General features: G+C 46.6%; 1 protein-coding gene across 1 annotated transcript in view; it reads left to right on the forward strand.

The window, feature by feature from the left end:
- LOC8041824 (cell cycle checkpoint protein RAD17) overlaps positions 1-18,147 on the forward strand; it is a 35,284-nt gene extending 17,137 nt beyond the window's left edge. The window contains exons 8-17 of the mRNA XM_029971581.3: positions 430-493; positions 554-674; positions 1,706-1,867; positions 3,799-3,884; positions 8,994-9,140; positions 11,486-11,617; positions 12,548-12,587; positions 16,030-16,110; positions 16,971-17,025; positions 17,780-18,147. Of these exons, the coding sequence (XP_029827441.2) occupies positions 430-493; positions 554-674; positions 1,706-1,867; positions 3,799-3,884; positions 8,994-9,140; positions 11,486-11,617; positions 12,548-12,587; positions 16,030-16,110; positions 16,971-17,025; positions 17,780-17,927 (1,036 nt within the window). The 3' untranslated portion in view covers positions 17,928-18,147. The remainder of the gene's footprint in view (positions 1-429; positions 494-553; positions 675-1,705; positions 1,868-3,798; positions 3,885-8,993; positions 9,141-11,485; positions 11,618-12,547; positions 12,588-16,029; positions 16,111-16,970; positions 17,026-17,779) is intronic.
- The last annotated feature ends 2,201 nt before the right edge of the window (positions 18,148-20,348 follow it).

A 20,348-nucleotide genomic window follows, 5' to 3' on the forward strand; every position in this document is an offset into this window, starting at 1 on the left:
GACCACTTTTGAAAATTGCCACTTCAAGAGGTTCCAGTAGGAAAATACTTGAGCATAAGCTCGAGCGAGCGAAGTCACTTGTTCGACCGGGAAAGCTAGATCCTGCTGGCTCCATCGAGCCACAGTGGCCCAGATTCTGCTCCCCCAAGTTCCCTTTTCCAACTGTGGCTCATGTTTTTTACCCCCAAGTTCGTTCGAAGACGCTTCTCCTCTCTCCTTTTTGATGCGGGCATTGTCTCGTCTCGCAAATCCTCGAACCTCGTTTTCTGCCAGATGGAACTAGTTATTTCTAAGATGGCGGATTGTGCGCACTCTGCTTTAGGCATTAAAGTGGCAACACCCGCGAGACAGTCAGGAGTGGGGTGTGGACACTCATGGTGTAGCTTGCTTAGCGATCCTGGTTGTTCCAAATGCAACGAAATCTTTCAGCTTCAACCCGGTGGCTCCGACATCCATGTCCAAGGTGCTGGCCGCAGTTGTGGACAAAGCGACGGTGAGCCGGCTTTGGAGACGTTTGTGTTACCGGTAGGACGTGCGTCTTCTCGCATCGCAGGCCAGGTACAAGGTCAGCCACCTGCCCACCCCCGACGACCTGGAGCAGATTGCGGCGTCCAGTGCCGGGGACGTACGCAACGCCATCAACGCCCTGCAGTTCTTCTGCTCGGCGGAACAAGGTGGGGCCGCGTCCCAAACTGTGCCGCCAGCTCTGCTCCAAGTACAATAATAATGGCCGTAACAGTGATATTTTTACAACGATAGCCTGTTATGGGCTCCCGCCACCTCTCGAAACGGTGTCTGTCACTGTTATGGTTGCATTTGTCGTTGTCGGGCGTAGTCTGTCGTCGAGATTGCCAAATGCTCGAAAGAGATCGTCGGTTGTTGCGGTGCTCTCGGGATTCAATCCCGGGTCTGTGGCATGCGAAGTGGCGCGTTACCACGGGGCTACGCTGCAGCTTTGACAACTCTCCTTATATAGTGTATTCATGGAACACACGCGTGCACACGAGTCTCGTGTAGTGCCGGATTAAAATTAAACTTCGATTAAAATTGAAATTAAAATTTCAATTTTAATCGAAGTTAGTTGTTGAAACTAACTTTGATTGTGGCACAAGCCGCTGCATGATTAAAAGGGTTCGGCCATATCCATTCATCCAATACCACTTAGAAGACAAGGACTGCTCATTTCATTATTAATAATGGATCCCCAAGCTGCCCCGAGTGGCAAACGCGCCGAAGCTCGATGTGAGTACGACGCAAAGCGGCAGACACGTGCGTCTTGGCGCCGCCGCGGGCTAGCGTTGCACTTCTTGTGGGACGCCGAAAGATGCGCCAACGCGTCTCGCCGTTCATTTCAGGGAGAACAACGAGGTGCATGCTTGTGAGAATTAAGCCACGAGACTTCGGTCGTCAAGACCCCCTGGTTTGTGAAGGCGACAATAATGCCCAACGACTTCGCCGTGACATGTCGCAGCTACCGCTGTGACTGTATTGTTTGTCAGCTAGTTTAAAAAATTATCAAAATGACCACGTCGGTCTTTGGTACGATGCTCCTAAACGAGGAACGAAGAAGCAAGAACGATGAAGTGTGCGTGTTTTCTTTCTTTGTGACCTAACTCAAATGAGCACGTGGGCACATTGCGACTGTGTAACTTTTGATGGTGCAGCTCCTCGTCTCCCCTAATGGCCCACTCCATTCTGCCGGCAGGACCAGCGGGTCCCATGCAGCCAGCCGCAGCCAAGAAACCCCGCAGGAGGCGCAAACCCCGGGATGGGCCCCAAGGGGAGGCCGGTGGGGCGGCCCCTGCGGGAAGCAGAGACTGCTCTCTGCAGCTCTTCCACTCGCTCGGCAAGATGCTCTACTGCAAACGTGAGGCTCGACACTGGTGTATACGGTGACGCTTCGGTAATTGCTTTCGAGCCGCCGTCACGAAGTAGGCATCCCATTTGGCTGTTCCAGCGAAGTTTTTGCGTCATTTATGGAATCATCTACCTGCATCACTTAGGGTATGTCAATTCTCGATTGTGCTGTTTTTTGTTAAGTGTTGCAAACCGTGCATTCCCCTTCGTTCAACTGTTCCGTATTTTCCACGGTTATTTTGTCCGTTCTCTCACCACTTTTACAGCAGAGCTGTTAAGGGCTAGATTCCCCAGGATCGTGTCCGTGTATGTTGACACAAACCTACCTGGACAGCTACCGCCATCTATAAGTGACGGCGGCAAGCACACAACCTGTATGGTTTCCGCCGTCGCTCGTAGATGGCGGCAATTTTTCCAGCTATAATAGAAGAATGGATAGTTGGGTGCATTGGTGGGAATTCATCGTAGGAAACAGCGCGAAAAACAGACGACGGCGAAAAAGAAGCACACAGTGTATCGACTACAGCTCCGCTGGTCTTCCTTCTTCACGAGAGTGAAAAGGCTGAACGTTTTTTCTGTAATGCCTCTGGCCCTGAGGATAAAATAAATAAATTAATTAATAAATATGTACACATCCGTCCCCCCCCCCCCCCCAAAAGAAAAAACAGCCGTAATGTGATTTGTTCGTACTAACGAGACAGAAATGTGTGTATTTACCCAGTTTTTCCCCGAAAATGTTGTCTACATGGCAGTGTCCATATTAGCGGGGTCCACATTAATCAAATGTGGCTGTATACAGTCGACTCGCTTTAATTCTACGTCAGTTAATTTGACTTATCGTTTAATTCCACCCTGTTCAAAGGTCCTGGCAAGAGCTGATACATGTTTATAGAAAAAAAAAAAACTCATTGTTTCGATTTTAAAATATAAAATATTGGTCAATTCGACTTGGAGAAATCCGGTGGTGGGCGAATTAAAAGCACAATTGGCCGTGCGTGACGCACAAAAACGGGCCTCTTTTTTTCCGAATTACGCGGTGGGCAAGTTACAAGCGTGATTGGCCGCACCCAACGGCAAAAAAGCCCGTTTTCAAATTTTGAAGCACATGCTGAGACACGGGACATGGCCGGGTCTCAACAGAAAACAACCCTTGCAAGACCGCTGCGGAGCAGCAAACGCTGCTCCGCAACGGTGTTGCAATGGCACCGGTCGCTGCCACCGTACCAAACGTGCGAAGGACGTACACAGCCATTACCACCGCCGTGCTGCGGTACGCGGTGGCTCATTATAAGAATGTTAGCCCACCTGATCTAAAGCGCTGGATATTCAGAATTTCGCGCGCATCTTTTAATTCGATTTTCGGATAATTCGACCCAATTCCGCAGATCGAATTAATGGAAGTCGACTGTACCATTCATTCATGAGTTCAATTCTTTGTTTATTTTATGTGTCATCGCACCGTTCTGTGTTGGGGCTGAGTCACTTGCCTTTTTTGTGTGGATGTAGTTCACAACCCTGTTTAGACACATCGGGCAAACTGTCAACCACCCAGAGTAGGTCGTTTGCTACTTCGCAACTCATCGTGTCTCGTAGCTTCAACCCTCGCTTGTTATTGGCTGTTGTTGCAATGGAAAACAGATTAAAGCTAGAGAAGCCGAGAGACTCGTGACGATTTCTTCGCTGGTCATCATTCACGGTGGATGAGCGTGCATATGTATATTGTGATTGCAATATATATGGAAAAACGTTTCAATATTCTCACCAACGAATCGAACGAGGAATACACACCCTGCGGCGAATTTGTGCAGTTGAGGTTCATACCCATAGCAAAAAATGCATCCGAGTCGCTGCGTCGTAAATTTTGCAAAAGAGATAAGCAACTCGTACATTGGAAAACACTTTGGATCGATTCCTCGGTGTTACCGCTTTCCCCGTGGCCAGGCGATCCGAGCAGGATGGCAGACTCTGACCGCCTGCCCAAGCACATGGCCCACCTGGAGAAGCCTCCGGCCACGGAAGTTCCGGAGGTGGGTGCTTCTATCCCCTCTCCTGAGCAGGGACCCCGGAACCGGGGGGGGGCAACGGGGGCTTGAGCACCAGCTGACATTTTCCAGGGGGTGCTGGGCAGTATGATGAGCCCCCGTGCGTTTGGCTCGAGGCATACTCAACAATGCTGCACACCCCTCCCCACTCCCCTCCGTGTTCCTGTTGTTGCTCAGCTCCGCCAAGCCACATACTTGGCTAAGGGCAAGCACGTGGCTCTGTTTTTGTTACGGGTGGCTACCCATTCAATCACAACACGACATTCGCCCACGAAATTCTAGAAAAAAAAAATGAAGTAAAGCAGAGTGTCAGTAAACCGCGGACAACGCGGCAGCTTAAAAAAAAAATGGAGGGAGGAAAAAAAAAGAAGAAAAAGAGCCGGCGCCTGCGGCCTGCATAGCAGTACAGTCAGGGGGTACTGGGGCCCTCCCATACTCCACTCGCGTGTTGGCCATGCGGGGGAACGCGCAGCGCACTGTTTTTGTCCAGCCGGCCAGCCGGCTTCTTCGTTTTGCTTCTATTTTGGGCAACGACGCCCAAGAAAAAAAAAGTACAAAAATCTTTTCCTAGCTATTTTTTTTTTTGCAACTGCGTTTTTGTTGTTGTGTTTGTTGTTGTTTTGGGGGTCTAAGTAACCACGAAGGTCGGGTAATTGCTTCCGTGTGGAGAGCCGGTCGCAGGGCGGGGAGACGATCTGCGCGAGAAGAAAGCCCTTCTTGAACGGGGGACTGCCTACAGATGTAGCAAGTTGAGGGGGAAAAGTTTCCCAAACTCCCAAGGCTCCTGCCTTGGGAGTTTGGGCCTTAGCAAGCAACACAGGTTGTAAGGGGAGACATCGCACTGCAGTCTGTGTTGAAGCCCTGCTACCACGGTGGTCGTCGGAGACATGAAATAATCACGGCATTCTTGCCTGTATTTTTGTGTCTGGTTTCCGAAACACCATTTGGCTCTTGCCGAGCCAGCCTGCTATGTTCAGGCGGGCACACTACTATACACTCAGACGGTTTTACACTATTTTCAAAGACGACCATAAAAACTGCAAACATGCTGAAATGAAAAAAAATTTACCGCATCTCCACGTGGTGAATGATGTTGATTGGGGCGAAGCTCTGGTGGTGCTTGTCTGCGTAGACGCTGAGCCGCAGCATGCCAAGCTTTCCGTTCCTTTACATCCATGTCAGAACGCGAATGTGTATGGGACGTTGTTATATACGCATTTGAGCATTTGACCGCAGCGCCCTCTCGTCTATAAACGTTGAGCCAATGCATGCAAAGTTTAACGCGATTATATACGCATTTGACCGCAGCGCCCTCTCCTGTATAGACATTGAGCGGCTACATGCAACGTTTCATCCATGACATCCTCAGCTCTTGAGTTACTACCAAATCTCAGAGCCCCCTACTCGTCCCGCAGTCATGGCGGAGTGGTTAAGGCGATGGACTCGAAATCCATCGAGGTCTTCCTGCACAGGTTGGAATCCTCTCGACTAATATTTTTTTGCCCTACACGAGCACGTGAGCTCACGAGCACGAGCACCAACAAGATCGATGTGAGCACGGACGGCGGACGGACAAGGCTAGACCCTAAGGAGCTTCGCCCCTAAAACAAAAAAAAAAAAAAAAAAAAAGGCATCGCCAGTGAAGGTGCTGGAACGAGAGGGATGTTTTTTTCCTCGTCTCTAGCAGCTCATCTGCTTCCTCTTCCCCAGCCTTCCTTCTCCTCGCCCTGTCATTCCACTGAAACTGCGGTTGTAGATCTGTCATTGAAATCCGCGGACGGTTTCTTTGGACATCTGAACATCAGAGGATGTTTTTTGTTTTTTTTTCAACAAGTGCAAGGCTAAAAAAAACAATATGTCAAGTTTTACATTTTTAATCATTATGGCGACCGAAAGGACGCTCCTTGATACGTGGTTGCGGGGACCCAAGAAATTGGCAGTTTGTCAGGGGGAGCAGCCACCGGAAATATCCGAAAATATCGGCCAGACAGCAGCGGACCGTATCGTACCAAGAGTCACCCAGAATTTACGAAAATCTGGTAGGTTTTGTTTTAATTTTGTGTATGCGCATGCGTAGCAAAGTAAGAAGGGGTTGTGAAATCTTAGGTCGCGTGAACTGCATTGCAGGGAGTCCAGGGATTTCATGATGTTTCGTTGGCCCTATGAAATAACTGCATAAAACAGTTTTGCAATAGATGGCGAAGGTATTTAGCACACAGACGTAGTTAGATAGTAGAAGTAATCTGTAAAATTTTATAGAAATAGTTCAAGTAAACAAAAAAAAAACTTTTTTTTAAATTTTGCGTGTAAACACCAAATAATATTTTAAGCCACTGTGGCGTTAATTCTTTGCAAAATGAAGGCAATGTTATGTATTATTGTATTTTATTTTTATTCCATCCATTTTTTCAGTCATAAACGCCTCAGTTGCCCAAAAAAGTATTTGATAGTTTCACGAAAAAGAGATTCTGCGGAAATTTACCCATAGAAAAATGCTTCTTTTCTTTCACTAAAAAGGTTTATGTTTTCATTCTTCAAAAAATAAAATAAAATGAATTCACCATTTTTGGGTACCTCTGTACTAAATCAGGGACTCTGCTAAATTGTAGCACGCTATGTTAACACGCTAATTTGCGCGGTCACTTCAAGGGGCTAACGAAACATTGTACGTGAACTCCCGGTAAAGTATGTCAGATCCCCTGACCGCTTTTGGTGGCATTTTAAACCAACGACGGGCATCTGGCACGCCCCAGCGGAGGACTGAGGATTAATTTCGACCACCTGGGGATCTTTTGACGTGCAACCAAAAGCTCGGGCACCTTCTCTGCAGTCTGCAATAAGCCTCCGTCAGATTGCGGGAATCCGAACCCGCCACCCGGGGATCCGTAGGCGGCGCTTTGCCTCAAAGCCACCGAGACGGCTGGCTTTTGGATTCAATTTCCAAAAGCATTGCAATGTGGTGATGTGCTCTAAAGAAAGTCGCATTTCTCTTAATGTATAAAAATATAAAAATAATTGTGTGTTAACATTTCACTGCTTTGTGACGAGAATTTTGGATTAATGTAGGGACACACGGTATACGAAATGATAATTAACCTTCTATAAACAGTGAAATCTTAGTAATAACTGTTTTTTTTTTTCAATTTTAATTCCCCCTCCCCCTTTCCCTCCCCCCACACACACACACTTCACCCTTTATTTTAACCGCTAGCCCCCCCACGTAAAATACACTTCCGGGGTCGCTGCTCCTGAGTCCTCCACTAGATACTTTTCAAAACCCCGTCAAGCGGCATTGGCGGTCGCCATTTCTCGGGCACGAAACATACAGTTAGGTCCGAGTTTTTGCCGAACACCCTTGCACCACCGGTTTTTTATACGAGCCGAGCCGAGTCGGTGCCAGATGTTAACACGGCCCTCACGTCCAATTTCATGCATTCCGCGGCGAGCGAGTCTCGTTGACGCACGAAGAAACGACTGTGGACCCAGGCGGCAACCTTCCTTGGAGAGGGTAGCCAAAAGCTCGTGCCATGCCTTAAGAACCGTATAGATCTCTGCGATAATTATGTAGAGCAGTAGCTAAAGTATGCGTCTATATTTTGTGTAGACTCGAAGGTTTTTTATTAGTCTTGTTTTTTTTTAACAAGTTTATCAAAAGTTGGAAAAAAACAGCCCTCGTAAGTCTCCCTGGTTATTCGTAGGATTAAGTAACCATATTTTCTGGCATACAGCCGCATTTACATGAATGCGAGCTAGTCGCATCAAAACCAGTTGTTGCATTCAATGCGGTCACGTAAACGGCATAATGCACTAGGAAAGTGCATCCCATCCAAGTTGCTAAACGGAGGTGGATCGAGGTGGCGAATGTGCATTCATTCGGCCGATGTAAATGGAGGTCACATCGCATTCTGGAATGGGAAGGATTATGGGAGGGCGCTTGCTGCGGGAGCAAGTGAATGACCGAGGACATGGCGGCAGCCAACCTCGGCAGCGGCGGCGGCAGAGAGCGGTATCACGTGGTCGCCGGCAGCTTTCTCCTGAGGAGAAATGCTAGCTTTTATTGCTATCGTAAGTGAGCGGAATATAGCCGAGCTGCTCTTTGGGGGCAACCCTCGTTCGAGTCTCGCGATTTACGGCTTGCGCGTCTAAGGGACTCCCTAGAGGCTTCGGAGAAAGCAAGAACGGCGCCGAGAGCTCCGGGCACTGCATGGTACTACGTGGTACCGCAGAACGAGCAAGCTCCTACTTCGGTGCCGTTCCTGCCTGCGCCGGAGCCTTTCGTCTTTGGAGTGTGGTCGTGGTTGGCATGGCGAAGCGAGGTGCAGTGGCATCCTCAGAGCGGTTGGAAACAATCTTGCTCGCCAGGGCGTGCGCATGCACGTCGCCTCTGTTCCCGAAGGGACCGGTGGCCCTGCCCGGAGCCCAAAGCGCTTAGGTTTTTATGTTTCTTTTGTCTCATAACTTCTTGCGCAGCATCGAAGGCAGCGGGCACAATCTTTTTGCTCATCGAAAGCGTCTAAAGGGCCTCTGCGTGTGAAGCACCGGAAAACGTGGTCGCGTGCTGTGGCTGATGCGGGAAGGAAGCTTCAACTAGAAGACTTGATGCATAAGACTTGATGCGCATCCATGTAAACGTTTAGGCGTCAGCTTAATTGAAAGGACGATTCGAGTCAAAGCGCTGATTTTGCATTAATGTAAACGTGGCTTATAGGTCACACCCCCAAAAAATGGCTGTTTTCAGAAAAAGTGGATATATAAGTTGCACCTATATATTTTTCCGGATGACGCACTGAAACTGCAGTGAAAAGTCCGCACGTGTGTAGTATGATCAAAATATATGTGCAAGCAAGTGCAAGTTTCATCATTCTCGTCAATGAATCAAAAAGAAATATGACCCCCATGGCAGATTTGCATGGTTAAGGTCCATACTTAGAAAAAAAAAACATATAAGCGGCACTGTTGTATCAGACGTGCAAACGAAAATTTTCTAAAAGATCCACAACTTGTGTACCATCAAATATGGTACATATTTTTTTATTTTTTCTTCCGGTTGGGTTTGTCATATCAGTGCCGAGCATTTCCCCTCCCCGGCACCAGGAGGTGTTTGGGCGCACGCAGGTGTCGGCGGACATGTTCAGCCTGTTCCTGCACCACAATGCTGCACGCTTCTACGCGGACGTGCACACGGCTGCCCTCTGCACGGACTGGTTCAGCCAGGCAGACTTCTTTCTCTCTGAGTGGAGCGTGAGTTTTCTATTTGTGTTGGATGCTGATGCTGGCCTCAAATAGAGCAACTGTATGTGCTCCGCTCGCGAAGCAGGGTATCGCAATGGTCTAAAATTTTTTACTTCAAGTTTTGGGGGAGAAGCAAACTTCGCTTTTGCGGGAGATGCGACGGGCAGAGCGACAGGCACGATGAATTTACAATGCATGCACCGTCCTGCATCTCCCTAATCTCCTGGAAGCACGAATGCATGGAATGGCCGTCGTGGTTTTCGTGCCGTCCACTTGCTTGTGTCTGCCTCGAAAATGTGCTCGCGTTATGAAAATAATGCAGTTACGCAAACCTAAGTGGCACGCACAATGTCCAAAGGTTCAAGAAGCTTGCTGTTTGTCAGACTTCAGGGCAACATCTACATTTCACGAGCGCAAAGAGAAACATACTACCCGTCCTAAACCCCGACGCTCCGGAAGGCAGCTTCCCCGCGAGTGCCGTTGTCAGATATGGTGTATGTGACCCCTTCTCTTCCAACGAGGAGTTGGCGGCAAAAGGAAAAGGAAGGCGATACTCTGGCTCTGCCATTTAGTTACTCTAGCCTCCATCAACAGAGAGCTCCCCCTAGAACTGTCGTAGGCACTTTCTCTACAAATGTGTGTCTCAAACGGTCCGTGGGTTTGGAGGCAGATTGAGTCTGCGTACCCGCATTGCGGTACCTGGAGCCTCGTCTCTGACTGGCGTGTTTGCGACCTTCTCAATTTGGGTTTCTCGATTTCCGCCCGATGACATCACACAAGTGTCGGACCATCGAGCGTCGCGGTTCTGGTGGCGGAGCAGCAGCGGGAGCGAACGTATCGGGCGTCTGTTCTGCTGTGGCTCCTTGTCTGCTCTGCAGTTAATGGGAGCTTCTGCAGAGACGAGTTGGGAAGCCGCAACAACGGCGACACTGGAATTTGCTCGTCATTTTCACCAGGCTGGCTCCCGTGGCATTTTTCGATGTTACTTCGAGGCAACTTTTGATGCACAGGCAGTATAGGATGCAAAACATGCCACTTAGAGACTTATTCCAGGCACCGTTTGGGCATTCCAAGTACAGTAAACTTTCGTTAGTTTGACCTTGGCTAATTCGACTTTTCGTTTAGTTCGATAGTGTTGAAAAGTCCCGGCAAGTGCCCATACTTTTCAATAGGAGGAAAGGTTTGATAGTTCGAACTTGGGAAGACTCCGCATCAGATAATTCGTCCCGGGCGAATGCGCGCAGGCTCTTGTTGCACGGCACCACGGCATAAAAACCACCAATGTACGGCGAATGTACGTTGGTGATCTGCCGAACGTGTGCAGATATGCGCCTGCTCCTTTACGCCGTTGAGATGGACCGTAGCGAATGACACGAACCAGCCAAACCAATCTGGCGTGGAGTAGCAAGGAGAACATAGCACGTGCGGGCGCGGAGACAACACGCGCTTTCAAAGCGCTTTTCTTTGGCATCGTCTACGGTCCATCTTGCACGCCAAAAAACGCAAATTCTTTTTCTTTTTTCTTTTTTTTTTTTTGTTGCTGGTTGCTTGCTTGGCGCCAAAGTGTTGCTTGCTTGGCGCCAAAGTTGGCTCGTAAAACTATCTCAGCGCGCGCTTTCAAAGCGCTTTTCTGTAGCTTGTGTGCGGTCCATCTTGCATGCCTAAAGCGCGGGTTCTCTTTTCCCTTTTTCTTTTGTTATTTTTCTTTGTTGCCAACGGTCTGGCTGCCCGACGCCAAAATTGGTTCGTCAGGCTTTCTTTTTTTTATTTATATATATATATTTTTTTTTTTGTAGTGGCGATTTTTTGGCGACGTAACGTTTAGTTATGTTGCTGTCCGGAGCATGCTTTTGGACACGAGTTTTAAGCACAGACGAAAGCAGACCATCCGTAAAGTACTTTGGACAATAAAAGGAACTTTAATTTTAAATGTTTTCCTGTCCTTTTTTTAATTCAATCATTCGGATAAATTTCACCAGATTTAAAGATCCCGTCGAGGTCGAATTAACGAAAGTTTACTGTATATTCTTCTTTGTTGCTCTTAACCCTCTTCATGAGCGACACTGAGCTGAACTGGAGAGCCTAGATAAGAAGAGCAACTCAAACCACAGCCAGCATTTGCAATTCAACGGCAGACGCCCCTCGCGCAGATTGCGCGCATGTGTTGCATTGTCGTGGGGTGAGGAGGAAAGCGGAAAAGGATGCGGAGACGATTGCAGACGATCGACGCTTTTGACTCCGCCTCGCATCTCGTATTGCAAACGTGGTCTGTTATCCACTTGAGCTGTTGGAAGCACTCTGCAGTTTATAGGCACACTGAGCTGAGCTGGCCCCTGTGCTGCCCCCTGGTGCAGGCGGAGGGCAGGATGGTCCCGTTTGCGGTGTCCCTGTGCACGCGGGGCCTCATGTGGGACCTGAGGAGGCCCCCCTCTGGCCGGGGCTGGCTGCCCCTCGAGAAGCCCCAGTGGGGGCTCACCGCCGCGCAGGTCAGAAACACCCCCTCAATCCAATGCATCGCGAGAGCCGGCGCTCGAGTTGTTGAAGTGTCCAACAGAGGGCACTCAAGTCCCAAAAATTCCTTATGTGCCTGAATACGACATTTATGTGAAACAAATAACTCCCCCCTTCAAAAAAGAAAAAAGTTACATTTTGTTTTAAGTTTGGATGGTATGAGCTGATGGGGGGTCAGTTAAACAGCATCAAAATTGTGCAAGTCACTGGGCCTTTCATGCACGTGATTGGTTCAGCAATAAAAGAGCACATACAGAAGTGTGACAAACACAATGTTTTTGTGTTTTGGATGCTGTTTGGTTGGTCCCATTAGCTCATAGCATTGGCTGCTTCTGGAGCTCATTTAGAACGAAGTTCATATGCTTCTATTCATGCTTCTATTTTGAGATCGGCATCTCGAAATATATAAGCATGTTACGGAGTCATTCCTAACTCAAAATGAGTCTCGTAACTGAAAACTAACATCTTTCTTTTGTGTAAAAGTTTTGTTTAGGCTTTTTTTACTTGTTGATGTGGCAATGTCGGTAAAGTTCCCCCCGTTTTGTTGCATTGAAATTTCGCCACACCAAGTTTCGGTGTCTAGTAGGCTTTCGCGAATATGGTAGATCTTTTGTTTGAAGCTAGTGCAAAGGGAATACAGTGCAATCTACTTCTAACAATAATGAGAAAAACCCTAAAATTCAATTGTTATAGCCAATTATTGTTGCATATGGGCTAGAAACTGATTGTTTCTAGTTTTGAAACTCTAGAAACTGATATGAGCAGTACATCTTTATATCCGGTATCTTTGTAAGTGGATTGCACTGTGGTGTTTTTGGAGGGCGCTTTTTGATTTGAATGGCGCTTTTTGATTTGAATATCGATTGGAAACTTGTGGATGATGTTTGTTTACACTCTTTGCACAGGTGAGGAAGAAACTCTTTGAAGTGAAGAATGCCTTCAGAGGTAAGGCTCTTTCTAAGGGCAGCTTTTCTGCTAGATGCCCTTTTGCCTTGTGTCCTTGTGTCTGTTTTCTTTTATCCTTTGGAAAATACCGCACTGTCTTCAAACCTGCTATCTCCTTGTCCCACGATCGTCGGGAAAACATTTGTCATGTGACGCTCTATACTTTTGAGTGCTTGATTGTGTGGCCCAAGATGCTTGCATGCCGCATTTGCACACTGCAAGGAATCTGTCCAAAATACTATCGTAAAATCCATAGCAAGCACCCGCTCAAAATTAAGATATAATCATGTAAAACTGGAGAATGGGTCAACAATATGTAAAGATATGTCCTCTGTGTATTTTGGGAATGTTACAAAATTCAGGAGTGGTCGTTTAAAGGAGCTGTGCAACAGTTTCAGTGCTGTGCTTAAATAATTTGGGAGCTTGTGTCTCGACCTTTCTGAAGCAAAAAACAAAAAAACGCTTTTGCCTGCACGTCCTAGTTTTTATTTCAAAAATGTACAGAAAATGAGGTATTCGGCACCTCTCAACTCCTTCACCATCTTCCGAGTCACGTGCGCTGTGACGTCAATGGGGGTCGCGCGGGGTTCCGGTGAAGCTTTCTTTAAAGCTATCAGTGAGCAGCGAGAACTCATCCGCTCGCGACCGCGTGACCACGTGCTGGCGGGCGCAGCGCGAAAAATATGGTGAAAGGAGGAAAGTCTCATCCAGGTCCGGCCATCCCCGTTCGGCTCTGTCCCCCTCCCCCTCCAGCTTCTGGCGGCTGTTCGCGGTAGCAGATAGGGCTGACGGTTTTGTTGACCTTGGATAGATGGCGCCACTAAAACTCCGTGTAATAAAAGCTTTGTCGATGATACCAGAGTTTTGACGCATTTATATTTATGTTGGAACGACAAGATTTATAGATAAGTTACCTTTTGTCGAGATGGTATTCGCACAACTTGCTATCTTTCTACAAGACCCCGATTGACATCATGCCGCGTGTTTCTCATGGCCGCCACTCACGGCTGCAGGTCAGGGAATATTCTAAGTTTTGCCTCGCGATTACGCGGCAGAATTGCAACATTTCGAAGAAAGGAGGTGTGTTTTCTGTCTTTTGTGACAAGATGAACAATGTCAAAAGTAGAAGATGCAAATTCTTTTAACTTTAAAATCGTTTCACAGCTCCTTTAATGTGGAATGGGCGGATGCTCGGTATTTTGCAGCAACTTTATTTTTATGTACGCAGAAAATACATAAACTGCTAATGAATGTAGCAGCAGCAGTTGGAATAAGATGCCAGAGCTTAAGAACTTAACAGTAGCTGGCTCAAAGGTTACGAGTGATTTCTGGAAATTCTCAGTTAGGAAATACATAGGTAAACAAATCTCCCGCTAATAACAAACCAGTTTCTCGTTGAAATTTTGAAGAAATGTCTTCTAACATTTGTTTTGGGAAGACACAGTGACGTCATGCGATACTGTAATGTCACATGATGTCACATGGTCAGATCAGTGACACCATGGCACGGCACTGACACATCATTTGATATGAGATCATGTGACACCACGATGTCAGTGTTACGAGACAAGACCTGACGTCACGTCACATGGTTACGTGACATTGTGCAACGCCATGGCACGACATTGTGACATCACGTCATGTGACACTGATGTCAGGCGACCGCTCATAATACTGCGAGGCCACGTGACCTCACAGTATTATGTGATGCTGCGACAGCTTATAGTAACAAACCCTCACATTGTGCCTTTCAGTGGGCTCCTTGGTGTGCCCGCAAAAGGAGGAATGCGAAAGGCCCTGTAAATGCTATGCATTTAGAATATTTGACTTTGAGAAATGTCTTTGCTGTCACGCTATCGCATTGCCGTGCCTGATCTGCGAGCAATCTTGACTGGCCGTCCTGCCTGAACCTTCATGATCTGCAGTATGGAACGAATAAATAAGTAGTAAATAATAAAAACAGGAAGCTCAAGTTAACAGTCACTACAAACTACAGTAAACCTTAGTTGAGCGAACTTCAAGGGACCCATGGAAATAGTTCCCCTGAAACTTCACTGAACTGAATATATTCACTAGAAAATAGTGCAGCATAGGGCACGACATACATCGAGTCAAAAGTGTGAAATGCAATTTATGGAGTCATGTATATGAAGTGCATAACAGTTTTGTTGCTGCCTTTCTCATTTTGAAAAAAATCCGTAATTTTCATTTGCATTGTTGCTTTTAAAGCGCATGAAGTAACAAAGCTGTCCAGAGAGTCTCTGTCTTTTTGCACTTCCTCTGGCACAGCTTGTTGCTGGGACGAAGCCATACCGCAATGTCATCCTCCACTGGCTCGAACTATCCCGTGCAGAGTTGTTTCCTGTTGGGATTGAACGCAGATTCTTCAAGCTTTGACTTTTGCTTCACTATCGTTGACAACATTTTTGATGGAATCCCATAGTCCTCCACAACGTCAACTTGCCTTTGACCGTTGTCCAGATGCCGAAGGATTTTAAGCTTGTTTGATAGAGACGTTTCTGTTTCGTCGTACTCATTACGAAAGTGGGCGCCGAACTGCCGTCATGCCGTTGTTACTCAAGACTAAGGTGGCCGAACGTAACCGATGACAAAGAAAAAACAGACGCACCACGTGGTTCGTTTTCGTCTACCGCACCACCGCTTTGCCTCGGCGGTGCTGTAAACGCCAGCGATGATACGCCGCCGCTGCAGAGGCGGTGGCGGCGGGGCAGCGGGAATTGGCTACGCCATCACTGCAGAGCACAAAACTTTGTTGAACTGATTGCAGAGCACAAAACTTTGTTGAACTGATTGCAAAAATAATCCTGGGTCCACCAATCAAGTTCGTTGAGCTGAAATCTTCGCTATTCCGAAATTTATTAATTTGTTTAACTGAAACATTTTTCCATAGAATGTATGGGAAAACTGCCGGGGATTTTTTAAAAGTTTGGTATTCTGAAATATTCGTTAAACCGACGTTTGCTCAAGTGAGAGTTTACTGTACATGCAAACTATGGACACCAGTGGATTTCTGGATATGGAGAAATGGAGGTTTTTTGTGTTTGATTTTGTTAGTGCCGAATTTGGATGCCAAGCTCAATCGAAATGACCAAATTGGTGAAATAGGCTGGTTGGAGTGCAGCGACCGCTTGTATTTGGTCATGCTTCCACGAGGAATTACAAGGCCGCGCAAGTTTGCGATATTGTGCGGGATTTGAAAGAAGCCGATGTCGAATTAACGAGGTGCCAACTTGCCGGTGTAACCAACCAATACCTCGAGTGGGTTCGATCCACCTGGCCCAGACTGCGCATAAATTCATGCGGCCCGAATTTGCAAACTGACACCGTGCTTTTGACATAGGCTTGGGCGCAGCATGATCAGTCTCGCTTTTTTTACCATTAATCTTAATCACCATCATTATCATTATCGTGATTTGCGCAGGCTGCCATAGCACGGGCTCGGAGTTGCAGCTGGATCTGATTCCTTTCCTCGCTCTGCTTCGTGCGGGAGACCTGAGCCCAAGTGAGTCTGAGCTTTGCGTTTGGGCAATCGGAAAGTCGCACGCTTTTCGAAGGTTCCAGGTTTGATTGGTTCCAATGCTACCGGCGTGAACATTGCAAACTCTTCAAGGTCCGAGTTCAACAAATTGGAACTTTGTACATAAAAACGCAAAAGGTAGAGACTGCCGGTATCTCCTGTTTTTCTCTTACAAATAAACAACTGCCATAAAACCTACTGATTTGGCAACAAGTCCTCATTCAAAACAGTAGCTTAAGCAGTACTAACAATTGGTGGCATCTCTGTCTGAGTAAAATGTAGGAAAGTGTCGATGCGGGGTTTGTGCTAACTGTGTCGCACAATGAACATTCCTATAGGTTTTGCATTGTGTTCGGACATGAAAGCTTCATCTCAGATAATGCCTTTGTTTGTACATCACGCATTTAAAACTATATTTGAGCCTTCCAGTTTCCAGACAAGTGTCGAGGTTTCTTGAACCTGTGGTAGATGCGGTAGATTGGGAAGCCCGAAGCTAAGTCAATCAGACCCCACCAACAAATTGCTACCATTCATGACCTATAGCTACTTTGAGAAATGCTCTTTCTTACTTTATGTTTTCTGGGAACCATAATTATGTGCTTGTTTCGTCTCTATGTTTTCTTTATTGTATATTCTATTTCCCTCTTTAATGTTAATGACCTTGAAGGTGAACAAACATATAAATAAATAAACACTCCTGATTGGTTGTACCAGTTGACTCAGCAGGTTAGAAAGTTTGAGTGACATGAAACAGCTTTCAGATCGACTCGATCTCAAATGCTAGGAGACCTCTTCCACTGCTAGTTTTGACCAAGCTCCACGAACAAGCACCATGTTATCTGCAGGTATGAGGGCCATGGTAGACGAAATTGGGATTCTGGACGTTGGGGCCACAAATCGGTAAGTTGGGCTACCTTTCTAGTTTTGATCAACCTTTAGAAACTGAGAAATTGTCAGGAAATTTGGGAAAAGCATCATGATAGTGAGAAAACGTTGCGAGTTACAGATTACCTTATTGCAAGTTCTGTCGAGCACACATGCCTTGAGTACCCGGACAGAACCTTTTGGTGTGCAGGTAGTTCCAACAAATAGCGAAGCACCATGAGGACTCCAAGTTAGTCTCATTCTTTTGGGATTTGCAGGCAGTCAGCATCTACAGTGACACACTGTCATTACAATTATCAAGCTTCTGGACCTACTTTCTCCAAATTAGTTTGGAAGAATAATCGGGACTTGGCTATAGAAGTCTGGGACTTCAGGAGTGTCATTGCACTGGACAACATTCATTGTTTGTGGCCACCGAGTGTCTTGCATTAATGCAACTTACCGGCCCCAAATTAAAGTGCATCTCCTGCAAAAGCACCCATTTCTCACAACTGAACTTTGTTATCAGTTGTCTGCATTTATGCCATGTCATCTCCGTGTAACTCGAAGCTGTTTGGCGACGCATGCTAAAAATTAGGGGCATGCAAGTAGTGATTCAAATTGAATAGCGCAGAGTCGTCTCTATTTTCAGTGCTGTTATGAGAACCGGTTGCCTTTGCTATTCATTGCACTATGAAGGCTATGAATTATGTCGCAATATTCTATTCGAACCACAATTCTCGCATCTTTTTCTAATAATAGCACGTCTGTTTTATGACGTTTCTTACAGGAAAAAGAACGAAATGCTCGCAGAACGGGACTGGATAGACGAGCGAGCCGAAAACTCTGTAGATTTCAGCGGAAGCAGCATGGAAGAGCTCCCCGAATTCCCAGACGACAAAGACGATGAAATGGTCATCGAAGAGTTTGACGATTGAATTTTTGTTGTCGTAAAATACAAGCGTGGACGAACCGCCAATGAACTGGACTAGTCGTTTCCACTGATAAACTGGGTAATGCAAAAATAAATGCTTACCATGAAATCCCGTGAGGGTGCCCTCCCCCAAAAAATCGCTCATCTTGTTTTCCTGGCTAAATATCAGTAACATAAAAATTCTGAAACATCGCCCACCCCCGGTTCCTGTGACATACCACGCGAATGTCCAACAGGGATCGCATCAACCGCACGATCTGCGGTGCCGGTACGTGTGACAAGTGAGTTTGCAGCAGGATCCCGTGTTTTTGTCCACGATCTGCGCGCGCGATATCGGTTCCAGTGGCATGCAAGTTTGTAGCCGGTTTCCGTGTGTTCATCACACCGTGAAACACGAATCTGTTGCATAAGCAGTGTGCGGTATCCTTTCCTGTGACACAGGAGTCTGTGGCGTATTCCCGCATGTTTATCGCATTGTGAAATGCGAATTAGCCGTGTCCGCGACCTACGGTATCAGTTAATGTGTCACGTGGTTTGTAGCGGGTGCCCTTCTGTTCATCATTAATTTTTTATAGTTTTGCTGTCTCATCCCCAAGCATCGGCCACTACCCACTTCATGTTTTTCACCATATTCACGGGTGGTGACCAAAAGAACAATAAATAAACAGGAAGAAATAAACGTTTAATGTGGCGAACTTGTGCCAAAAATGAAAGGGTACAAAAAATAATAACAGAGCGTCGCGGGCGTCGTAGTTGGCGTAACAGCAGAGTCGAACGCTGGGGCGAGACTGACTCTGCTCGCCTTGCGGAGCCTCTTATGTACCCTCGTGGGTTTCTGGATCGTTCGGCGTAGAACTTTCGGTGCATAGAATATTCGGAACTAGATCAGACGAGAATGCTCTCGAACTTACGGGAAAGCCAAATTGAAAGAATAAATAAAAGGACAGTCCGCTGACTGGAATCGAACCTACACCTACCGCGCAAAAGTCAAGCGCGGTAACCACTCGGCCACGCGCGCGCGCACTTGCTCGCCGACGCGCGTGGCAATATATCTCTTCGTTCTGGGTTGACACCCTTAGGGGATTTTACGGTAGTTACGTTTTGTTTAAACTCACTCTGGCCTATGTATCCCGCAATGAGAAAAACAGCGCACAAGTATGAAGGCAGAAAAGAAACATTGCATCTATTGTTCATTAATTTATTTATATATGTATTTATGTATTCATAATCACTCATAGGCTCATGCAGAGCATTCATGAAAGGGGGACAAAAATATAAAACAATTCGAGATATAAACAGAAGCTCAAGCACAAAAATAAAAAAAAAGTCCCAACGATGCTTAAGACGGGGAAAGAAAATCAACAAAGATAATGCTTACAATGTATATATATATATACATGCAGCACAATAAATAAATGTTACATTTGAAATACAGGCAGAAAAACAGATTGAAAGATTAAAAGTCTGTGAAAGGATGGAAATACGGTAGATATAAAGCTGAGATAAAGTATTACTAGTAGGGTAGTAAACCCAGCTTTTTACTTTACTTGCTATATATGTATCGCAGTTGTTGGGCTAAAAAAAACAAAGTAATTTTTTTTATTTTAGGCCCACTCTTGCAAAGGATTCATGTCCGGTTTGCATTCAAGTCTGTGGGAAAAATTGGGAGGGAGGCAAAAGGGCTATTTGGAGGGACGCTCCTCTCCTGTGGTACAAAAAGTAGTGAACCCTGCTGGTTACACATGTGTCCAAACGTTCGAGCAACTACTGGTGGTGTTGAAGGAATGAAAGTGTGGAATATGCAGAAACAGAAACGAAGACACACAGGTGCAAGCTTTCAGCTTGTCACATTTATTTCGGAACATCGGAACTGTGCTCCAGCCAACTTGGTGTGTCTTCTGCACATCCTGGAGGCTGGGAGGCTCAGACAGCCACCCTGGAACCGTCCACGCATAGAACACCTTGGGTGTCTGGGCTTATTTTCAGGAAGGGAGGACCTAATCGTAATAATAATTTATTTTTTGTTGTATATGCATACGCCACAAGGAAGGCTCGAGGTACACCAAAGCACTTGTTACGAGTTGAAAATGCGAAAGTATACACATCATTCTTCTGCTCCCTTATTTCGTCTGCACCGTATTTGCGTCGACATCAGAGTGCGCCCTTTCCTTGCCACTCTGACATTGGACATTTCGTGTTACGGGTGCGATGACGGACACACAGCTCCGTGGGGTGGCAGTCGTTGAAACTGATGCGCAGCGGCCAATGGGAGGTTCGTCGACACGTTCCAGCCAATTGGACCAAAGCCGAAATCCATCAGCTTTACACGGCTCCTTTGGGATCGGGGAAACTAGGTGCCATTGTCTAGGCTTTTCACATGGTTTTGGTTTCATAGCTGGGAGCTGGCTTCACTTGGAGAAGGATT

This window comes from Ixodes scapularis, unplaced genomic scaffold, assembly GCF_016920785.2.
Source record: "Ixodes scapularis isolate PalLabHiFi unplaced genomic scaffold, ASM1692078v2 PGA_scaffold12__126_contigs__length_90152505, whole genome shotgun sequence".
Taxonomy (NCBI): Eukaryota; Metazoa; Arthropoda; class Arachnida; order Ixodida; family Ixodidae; genus Ixodes; species Ixodes scapularis.